This window comes from Populus alba, chromosome 5 (assembly GCF_005239225.2).
Source record: "Populus alba chromosome 5, ASM523922v2, whole genome shotgun sequence".
NCBI classification, from domain to species: domain Eukaryota; kingdom Viridiplantae; phylum Streptophyta; class Magnoliopsida; order Malpighiales; family Salicaceae; genus Populus; species Populus alba.
Genome location: NC_133288.1, coordinates 16,612,324 through 16,622,432, shown reverse-complemented (window position 1 = coordinate 16,622,432; position 10,109 = coordinate 16,612,324). Strand labels below are relative to the sequence as shown.

General features: G+C 33.6%; 2 protein-coding genes across 4 annotated transcripts; one reads left to right on the top strand and one right to left on the bottom strand.

Annotated features, from left to right (window-relative positions):
• Positions 1-2,495: 2,495 nt before the first annotated feature.
• On the bottom strand, positions 2,496-7,371 carry LOC118029369 (fluoride export protein 1). The gene is made up of 6 exons (XM_035033250.2): positions 6,103-7,371; positions 5,833-5,916; positions 4,611-4,709; positions 3,748-3,940; positions 3,167-3,573; positions 2,496-2,888 (listed from the first exon to the last, which is right to left on the bottom strand). Exons 1-6 carry the CDS (start codon positions 6,511-6,513, stop codon positions 2,670-2,672), a joined length of 1,413 nt encoding a protein of 470 aa, XP_034889141.1. The 5' UTR covers positions 6,514-7,371; the 3' UTR covers positions 2,496-2,669.
• A 1,138-nt stretch (positions 7,372-8,509) lies between these two features.
• On the top strand, positions 8,510-10,109 carry LOC118029366 (glycerol-3-phosphate acyltransferase 9-like). 3 transcript variants are annotated; one of them, XM_073409012.1, is made up of 6 exons: positions 8,510-8,612; positions 8,825-8,920; positions 9,065-9,161; positions 9,468-9,559; positions 9,637-9,733; positions 9,907-10,109. In XM_073409012.1, exons 2-4 carry the CDS (start codon positions 8,849-8,851, stop codon positions 9,557-9,559), a joined length of 261 nt encoding a protein of 86 aa, XP_073265113.1. In that variant the 5' UTR covers positions 8,510-8,612; positions 8,825-8,848; the 3' UTR covers positions 9,637-9,733; positions 9,907-10,109. The 3 variants fall into 3 exon arrangements, with proteins under 3 accessions (XP_073265113.1, XP_073265112.1, XP_073265114.1); XM_073409011.1 differs by having other exon boundaries at positions 9,468-9,733; XM_073409013.1 differs by having other exon boundaries at positions 8,516-8,703; positions 9,468-9,733.

The following is a 10,109-nucleotide window of genomic DNA, read 5'->3' as shown; positions in this document are numbered from 1 at the left end:
GAACATGCAAGATTTTACGTATACGTCTTCTTCTATCTTCGTTTAATCAAATCCCTATCTCTAATATTCACTCTAAACTTGATATTAATATCTAGATGATTGAAATCCTTCCATTTGTTATCATGTGATTACTACACGAGTTGCCAATATATAAGGCACTTATCATTTTTCTATTGTAATGTACTTTGAAAAGTATAAAACAAACTTATTTTTTTCATCTCATACCTCTTATAAAAATCTTGCTTGTTGTTTCCCTTTCATTCTAAAATATTTTACCATATAGCCAAATATTTCTCAATTGAAATACTAAGTTCTTCCTCTCTTCTAGCAATCTTTAGCAACACATCCTAGCTTATTATAAAGAAAACACCTCCATGGAGAGTTGTTCTTTGTTAGTTTATTGTCAAAGCTTCTTCTATTTAAAAAATTAAATCTGCCCCCCTCCTAAAACTTTTACCCATTACTCTACCTTTACCTTTGCTAGTTTTTCTACCTTATCTAATGACTCAAAACTTCTTCTTTCTTTCATTTGAAGACCTTTTTCTCTTGGTTTTGATTTTCAACATTAAGCTTAGATTGAAATGCACCTTCAACCCATTTTCTAGATTGTTGTACCAATTCTTAAATAGTTAACTTAGACAAATCCTTAGTTTCTTCAACAACAACAACAATAGGATTAAGTTTTCATCCAAGTTAATAAAAAAATTCATCTTTACTTTTTCTATCAAGACTTTCATCCCCACATGTTCTCATTTGATTTACAAGTTTTATCAACTTATTGAGTACTCTTCAGATGATTCATTCTCTTTCAATTTCAAATTTTGAAATACTTTTCTAAGACTTTGTTGTTTAATAACCCTTACCTCCATATCTACTTCTATTCATGTTGTAGAATCTCACATGTTTAGTTGCCTCTCATGATATTTTGAATGATGTGATCAATTAAGGTCATCTTTATCCTAGTATATGAATCCAAGTTAAAATCTCTTTGAATTAATCCAAGAACTTCAACATTTTTACTTTTTCTATCCTTTAAATCTTTAACTTTGTGTTATGAGTAGGTTATCTATTGATTCAAATTCTTTAAAGACAATCTCTATCATCTCCCACAAATCAAGTGAAGTGAGCAAAATCTTCATCTTTATGCTTCAAAATTCATAATTTAATCTTGTGAACATAGGAGGCTGGATATAATTCCAGTTTAAGTTGTTTACTTTGACAATCTCTTGCAAATCAGCTTCTTTTATTTATTTCACCTTCGAACTCGTCTTTCTTCAAACTTTACTATGATATCACTACTTTTGGCTAAGTTATTAACCTATGTGTGTTCAAAACAACATAAAAATACATTTTTTAGGAAAAATAAAGTTTTTAATTTTCTACAAAATAGCATGAACATGGGAGATAAAAAGATTGTTGAAACTTATCACTCCTTTTCTTTTCTTTTTTATTTTTTCTCTCACATTCATCTTTATAACATTACCAACACATCTTGACCTTATATTTGTTCATTTTAATCATCTTTTAATCTATCTCTAATTACTTTCTTTTAATATAAGTTAACTAACTAAAATCAATATTAATTAGTTGTCACAGTAACTTAACTAGTTACAACAACAAACTTGTTTTCAACGCAAATATAATACTAGCATGAATACAAAACATATATTGAAATTTACAATTGATATTAATTCAAATTTTTAGCATGCATACTAATATTATACATACATATATGTGTGTGCATGCACGCGTGCTTAAATTGAAAAAAAAAAAGGAATTTACTTATTAAATCACTTTAAGGTAATGTGATTTTTTTTGTTGTCAAAGATGAATTATTTATCTTTAAGACTTTATTGCTCTCACTTATTCAACTAGGATGTTTGCAATATACCACATAAGATGTTAACACCACCACCTTGGTTTAAATACACTTTTAAATAAGGTCTTTAAACTAAAGATTATGTAACTTAGATATATTTCAACAAGATTAACTTAATCTCTAGATTTGAGAGGAAAATTAATTGGTAGAGACACCAAAACCGAGATATTATTTACGCACTCATATGATCATAAATGATAGAGGGAAGCCCAATTCATCAAGAGATTGGGCTTTAACTCATGTTTTGGTTTAATTTATTTGAACTTATAGATGATGTTTCTTAATTGGGATTTATTTGTTTGACATGATTTAATTATTGTTGGCTATTTTATATAATAAACTAGCAGCACAACTACTTGTTCTAGTTATGGTTTTAATATTTATTTCTACTTTTCTAAATGTTAGATATTTTTTTATTAATTGAATAAAAATTACAAAGTTTTAGACTTTTCCAACCCCCTTCTTCTCTTCTCCAGCATCTTCTTCTCTTCTTTGGTTTTTTTTTTTCTTAACTTCTTCTTTTCTCTCTTCTTAGCTTATTATTTCAATTTCAAATCTCTTTTGTCTGCTTATTTAAAAAAAAATAAAAAGAAAAAAGAAAATGTGCATATTGATCAAGAAATTACAGGAAATATAAAAATTCCAAAATATATTCATGTATTCAATATTATGTACAACATCGCTAACCAACAGGCTTTTAAGCATGTTTTTGGAAGGGCACTTCTCTTGTGCCTAGTTGACATGCAGTAAGCCAAAAACCAAAAGAGAGATTTATGAATATGTCGGCGTGCTACTTGTATCCCCTGCTCCAAACAGGTACAGAGTATATCAAGGTCCCCAAGCTAAATGAGACAATTATCGTTATTAAGGCATATACATAAGCTCTCCAGCTTTTCTGGCTTTCTTCCATTGCATTGTACTCAGCAATGAAAGTAGAAACCGTACTCAGACAACCCAAAAATCCAAACTGTATGCCAGTTGAAATGGTATCACAAGTTTTGGTATGCACCTACATCACCCAAATCTCATATCATCAAAATTTATAGTGAAGTATTCTTCGTAAAACTCACTCAAGCTAAGTAAGGATGGTAGCACCACGAGGGTTAAAACAATAAAGGAAAAGCAAGAATTTAGAACATAATAAACAATATGTGATTCACAATTAACCTAACTAACACAAAAATATAATTAGCCAGATCTAGAATCAACAAATTTAACTTGAAAGGTATAGCACATTCACGCAAAAGGAGCAGAAAAAGTTCGGTTGGGAGAGAGATGAAACCATACCGCTTTCTTCACAGTAGACAGTGCTGCCATGATACATGCTGCAGAAACATTTGCAATAAGAGTTCCAAAAGGAATCCATTTCAAAGAACCAGCCTTACCTAACCCACGTCCATTGAGCCTTGCTAAGAACCACCTAATCCACACCCCTAGGGGTGCAACTATGCAACCCAGCCATAGCTGAGCCCCACTACTGTCGTGGTTATACTCCTCCTTTAGCATTGCTCCACTCAAAGCCCATAAAAGGCCTAACATTACCACCAATACCACCATAACTGCAAAGTGATGATTAGGGTTGTCCACCCTCCAACTAGCTAAAGTTGCACTTCTGTTTGACCTTTGGAAAAATGACTTGAAACATTTGGCCGTACCAATACCTAATTTTATAGAGTAGGCTGCAAGGAATAACCCTGAAAGATACACACAGTGAGAAGTTACTCGTTTACCTTTTAATGGTCTGGCATTACGAAGGCTCGTCTCTCATTAAAATTTTAAACAGACCCATGTTTAAGAGAAATAGTTAAGTTTCCATGTCCCACTTAAGCTACAACTATATATTACAATAATTTGCAAATGCCAGTTACCTATGAGAAAGCCAACAAAGGAAAACACCCAATGGCCACTAACACTGAGATCAAGCATTTTCTGATTCCAACCACTAAACGTTGTGAGACTTCCCAAGTAACCAGTAGTTAATCCAATAGTCAAATGACCGGACACTTTAGATATGTCTTCTTTGAAAACAACACCCCACCATCCCATCAAGAACGAACCGACCTAGAAGAGCACATATTACAAATAAGTAATAAATTAATGAGCTTTATTTGTATTCCAAAGTTGAAAACACAGAGTCCAAGTGTTGTCGAAACATTATAATTCATTAATTTATGCATCTTAAAGGTGATATAGACAAGTTGTAGTATTCTTGCACTACTTGTTCAATTTATTAAAAGGAATGGGACAAACAGAGTACCAGTTACCACAAGCAGAACCTCTAATTATGGATTATTCTAAAACAATTGAGTTTGACAACAAAAACCCCAAGGTTCAACTTACATGGCAATTGAATCTACCAAACACTAATAACTTCATAAAAAATTCTACTTATCGAATCAATATCGAGAATCCTTTTGGTTCAATTAATCTTGTATTATGGGAATACCATAAAAGTAATTTAGAATAATAATATCCTAATTAAGTTCCATGATGAGTAATGACTAATGAATTGTTATACCATAACAAAGTCAAAAAGAAATATTCATGTTACTTCATCCAACCACATCAAAACCTCATAAATTTTAATGAAACAAAAGCACGCATTACTGTTAAACAAGCTAGACAACTTAAGATTAGGAATGATCTCAACTTTAAACATAAAAATAATGTAGATGCAATATCTCTGTATATTTGGGTGTATTTGTAAGTAAGAGAAAAGGGAGAGAGAGACCATATTGGAAGGTAGGTCAAGATATAGCGGATAGTTGTCACTTGTCACACCAGCAACATCAGGACCAAAGAGCTTTTGTAATAAATACCTTGTTAAGACCTGCAAATCATGTCATGTCAAACATTAGTAGTTTTTATATTAATCCGCACGCCCCGAAAATGCCCCCTCTCCCAGCCATGTCTAAATGCTCTTTTTGGTTTTGCACTCCCATCAAGCACAATGTTTAATGCACACATCAATCAAAAAAACAAACAAACAAACATGACAAATAAAAAAAATCAACATGATAATCAATTAGAAAGAAAACATAATGCAGCATTGTCGTATAAATTATGCTGCTGGTACAACGTTTCTTTAATAAACCCATTTCAAGATGATGGCATTGTATATTAAAAGTTGAAAATAAGAATACATTATTTATAGGACAACCAAAATCAGATTATACCTCCTTTGCAACCTTCACTAATAGAGTAGACGTTGACTCTATTTTAAAATTCCTTCAATGTTAGCAGAGAACTGTGATACTTGCTTTCAATTGTATTAGTAACCAAAAGAAAAACAGGACTGTTGGATATCTTTTTTAAGGAATAGATTACGCTTTGCTGTTAGATTATTGATAATGTCTAGAAGATGTACAAATTACTCGCCTCAACTAGTCTTCATCTGACCTTAATTTATTGTTTGGAGAAGATGAAAATTAGCAAGATTTTGACAACACTTCCTAGGATTAACATCCTCCTAGAAAGACAGCTACTCCTTGTTGTGGTAACTAAAGAAAACCAGTTTCCAACACAGCTTATGTCAAGCGAAGAGAATATTTCTTGATCTAGCTTATTGTAAAAATGTTTCCATGAGGCTATGTGGTTTCAATTTCAAATTATATTCTCTTCAAGTGGTCATGTTGAGCACTTGAAAACTATAAGTGATGGTAATAATGGATTTATTAAATTCTTTTCATTAACTTCCATAAAAATATTATCTGCCTTTTAAAATTTTATGGGGTTGCTGTCTGCAACATCAGAATTCTAGCAGGAACTGCATAATAACAAAACCACTTAAAAAAAGCCAACAAAATTGACAAATAAGAAAAAAGGAAAAGAAACACCAGAATCCAACATAACATAAGAAAATAAAAAATAAAAAGTCGTTAAAGTTAGGTTACCATTTACTAATGCCATTTTAAATATTCCAAAAGTAAAAAGAAAAAGGTTGTGCGTATTACCCCAAGAATTCCAAAAAATGCTAGATACACAAGACATGAGATATACTCGAGTGCTGGTGACAACACAAATGCTTTCACCTTGTCCTGGATATAGCAGCAAGAAACCAATGAATTCTCAGATTAACAGTCTTAGACAAGTAGCAGCAGTTTGATCTTATATCATATGACAAACAACCACTAAAGACACAAACCCATATCCATGAGGCAATAAACCAAACAAATCCTATAAGCGCTGATGAAATAGATAATAATGATCATTTGAATTCTCACTTCTTGTTTTTCCCTGGAGCAGACCACTGCATCAGTTGAGATTGGAGACATGATTTCTTCTGGCGAAGGTAACACTGAAGATCTTGTATTCAAAGCTGTGGAGTCATGAGCCCACAACTCATTTGATCGTAGGAAGTTATCATTTGAAATGGGAAACACCATACCATTTTCTAACCCGCTGTCAATGGATAAGCTGATGCTGCCACTTTCATTACGACTGTTGCTATGAAGAGCCCTGTCACCAATATCACCTGCCTCTGACACGTTTTCACTCTCAATATCATCATCTACCTGGAAGGATCTGCTGCGTGATAAACTTAAAAAACGTCTTCTCACTGAAGAGACTACGCTACTAGTCTGACGAAATGATTCACTCAGATTGGGTTCAGGCTCATTAGTTCCACGATCCATAACTCAGACTCAGACAACAGTACTCAATAAATTAAATCAGTAAAAGTCAATCAACCACCGCCCTTCTACTTGTGAACTATATAGAACTCTTCATTTCATATATTGATACCCAACTCCCAGGTCAATCAAAAATAGATGCAATAATTGCAACAACCCAGATAAATGAGAATGGCAGCAAAGAAATAATTTATCCCCAACAAAGAACAGCTTGCTTTCTTTCAGGGCCTTTTTGAGACTAAAGTAAACTTGAGATTAGTTATGACTGCTTGCCCTCCGAGCATGCTAAGCATAGCCAACCAAGAAAAGAAATTGTGAAATCAAATCACGAGAGAAAGCTAACTTTATTAGACCATTCATTTCAATCCAAATGGAACAGCAAAAGGCAAAAAAGAAAGACAGGGAGTGTTGAGAAGAGTCACCCTCGTGGAAAAAGAGACGGGTGAGAGCTGAGAAAAGGGAACGCTGCTGCTTCAGGAGGGACGAGGGTAAAAGTGTTCTTCAGGCTTTCTTGGTTTTACCAAGTGTATGAATTAATTCAAATACGCACGGAAGAGTTGGATCAAAAGCGAATTCATTGATGGCCGTTGAAACAATCTATCAGCCGCGTGTTCATTCAAAGGATGATGATATGAGATGAGATAGCGAAAGAGAAGGAGAAAAACGATAGCTATGGCGGTTTAGGCGGTGCAACAACTGGAACCCTTCGTTTATTTAAGGCCTCTGCGGCGACTCTTTTACATTACTTGCTAACACGGGCTCGGAAAATGGTCCCTTGCCTTGGCACACTATCTCTGACTTTTTGCCTCTCTTTGCAGATACAGATCGTAGAAATATTGTTATTTTGCCTCTCTTTGCGAACTCGCCTTTGGTTTCTTTAAAATTATATTCCAAGGGGACCAATACATAAAAATAAAAATAAAAAATAAAAAAAAAAAAAAAAACCCCTCCATCCCTCATGTCGTGATCAAAAGACATGTGACGTGAATTACCAAGTCGATGGCTACTTGCATGGTTAGCGACCCACAAGCAACCTAAGCAAAAATCAATCAACCTACGCTTGAGAGTCTAGTCTATTGGTCAACAACAAAGCTTGTCTTTGCGAAGGTCCTGGGTTCGATCCTCAAGAGTACCAGCCTGTCACTCCTGCGGTGCCTTACCTGCCTACTGGGCTTGCAGGATATTCAGTGGACCCGGGGAATAGTCGTGGTGCGCGTAAGCTGGCCCGGACACCCCGGGTTACAAAAAAAAAAAAATCAATCAACCTATTGATACGTAGAAATAGTAATGATTGCAAAAATCAAACTAAATTTACTTTCCAAATCCCAAAAGAGAAGAGAGAGGGGATTCTGACTTTATTAGTATTAACCACACGGGCTTCAATAATTTAAGTGGGCTGTTCTTTTAATGACTAGATCATTTCCGGGGTTGTTCTTGATGCAATGGTAACAGTGACATCTTCAAGGCTCATTGTTCTGGGATACAACACGTGAATTCCGAGCCGATTTATTAAATTAAGTTACTCCTCTCTTTTTTTAGAAATACTAGATCATTCGGTAGGTTTAGTTTTTTTTTAACATAAAAAATAACTAAATATTGCTAATATTTTTTTAATAATTAATTTAAAATGACTCAATTACTTTGGTAGAAAAAAATATTATTCCATAAATAGTGTTATGTGAGATGGTTACAGTGAAAACTCCTTCTCTCTCTCTCTCTTTTTTTTTTTATTATTGATAATGCATTATGTAGGGGGTAATGATAGGGGTGAGCAAAAAAACCGAGAAACCGAGTAAACCGAGAAAAAAAACAACCAAAAAAACCGAACCGAAAAAAAAACCGATTTAAACCGATTATTTTTTTTGTTAAAATTTTCGGTTCGGTTCGGTATCGGTTTACGAAACCGAAAACCGGAAAAACCCCAACCGAACCGAACCGGTCTGTTTAAGGGGTACTATAAATACAAAAAAAAAAAAACACTTTCTAATTCCTGAAACCTAATTAACTAAAAACCCTAAATACTTTTCTCTCCAGCGCCGCTCCCTCAATCCTCACAGCCGTGCTCACATATCCACACTTTCACTCACTCTATACAAAATCAAGTTAATTAATTCATCTTCGATTCTTCATTTCTCTCTTTAATTCCTCAATCTTGGCTCCTTTCTGTTCACCACTTCACCTCTTAATATATATGTATATCAGAGAAGACAATTGTGAAAATCTGGTTTCTCTATATTTTAATGTTCTAATATCTCTATAAGTGGTTATTGCAAACTGTGCTGAATGTATTCCATATTTTTTAATTTATTCTCAGAGGTGTTTGGTGGAGTTAATTTGCATGTTCTTTGTTGCGTCATGGACTGGGGTTGTCAAATACCATGGACCACGACCTAGCATACAGCCTAAACAGGTTTGTTTCGGTATAAATTTTTTTTAAGTATTTATGTCTAATATGTTTTAATTTTTTCACTTGTGAATCTTTTTCTTTTTGATCTGAGCATATCCAATAATTTTATTCATACTCACTTATAAGCATAAACTTGCTGCTGAACAGGTTTTTGTGAGCAATCATACTTCCATGATCGATTTCATTATCCTGGAACAGATGACTGCATTTGCTGTGATTATGCAGAAACACCCTGGTTGGGTTGGTAAGTGAGAAATGGCGTCCTATGTATTTCAGATATTTGATCCAATTAACAGTTACATCCTAAGTTACATGTCTGTCAACAAATATCAAAGGATCCCTGAATTATGTGTAACTGATAATATCCCACAAGTACAATTTTGAAGGAAGAAATAGTGCAGTCCCAGCTCTTATTCTAGTTGTTTTGCTTCAAGTCCTTTGTGGTGGTTATTTATAGATAGTAAGAAATGTGGTGGCCAAGCTGAAAGGATTGTCATGTAATATAGCATAGCATATTTATTAAATTCAATGGTGGTTGCTCTAAATGCAGGGCTGTTGCAAAGCACAATATCAAAGAGTGTAGGATGTATCTGGTTCAATCGTGGAGAGGCAAAGGATCGTGAGATTGTAGCTAAGAAATAGGTGTAAATGCTGGTGTTAAAATTACTGTTCTTGAAAATGATGTTCTCTTCATGATCATATGGAGTTATATATTTCAGGTTACGGGATCATGTTCAGGAAGCTGACAATAACCCTCTTCTCATATTTCCAGAAGGAACTTGTGTAAATAACCATTATACTGTGATGTTTAAGAAGGTATGGATATTCAACATAAAAATTATTGCTTCTTTAAGCTTGCAATGCATGTTTTCTGTAACTTATATTGTGTAAATAAAAATTATACTGTGATTTTTTTGGTTGCTATTTTAGTACATTTAAATCTATTATAAATTATAGGTTTTTAACATGTTTTCATTATATAATAACAGATGGAAACTACTCAAATTCAAAATGCTTCATCAACGGGTACTACACCAACATCAAAGATGAAGATGTGCTTTTTTATTGTGATGATGTTCACAATGAAGATCTATATTTTTTGCATGAAGTGTTTTATTTTTTATGGCAATATTCTTTGTTGTTTGTTTTTTTAAGCCCTTTTGAAGGCAAGGCTTTGTAATTTTAATTTTAA

Bases quoted from the DNA above. Each gene is read 5' to 3' on its own strand.
- LOC118029369 (XM_035033250.2), bottom strand. From the start codon at position 6,513: ATGGATCGTGGAACTAATGAGCCTGAACCCAATCTGAGTGAATCATTT. The intron at 3,941-4,610 runs GTCTCTCTCTCC...GTGCTCTTCTAG, and splicing joins TTGACCTACCTTCCAATATG to GTCGGTTCGTTCTTGATGGG. The intron at 2,889-3,166 runs GTATGGTTTCAT...TGGGTGATGTAG, and splicing joins TGTCTACTGTGAAGAAAGCG to GTGCATACCAAAACTTGTGA.
- LOC118029366 (XM_073409012.1), top strand. From the start codon at position 8,849: ATGTTCTTTGTTGCGTCATGGACTGGGGTTGTCAAATACCATGGACCA. The intron at 8,921-9,064 runs GTTTGTTTCGGT...GCTGCTGAACAG, and splicing joins CTAGCATACAGCCTAAACAG to GTTTTTGTGAGCAATCATAC. The intron at 9,162-9,467 runs GTAAGTGAGAAA...CTCTAAATGCAG, and splicing joins GAAACACCCTGGTTGGGTTG to GGCTGTTGCAAAGCACAATA.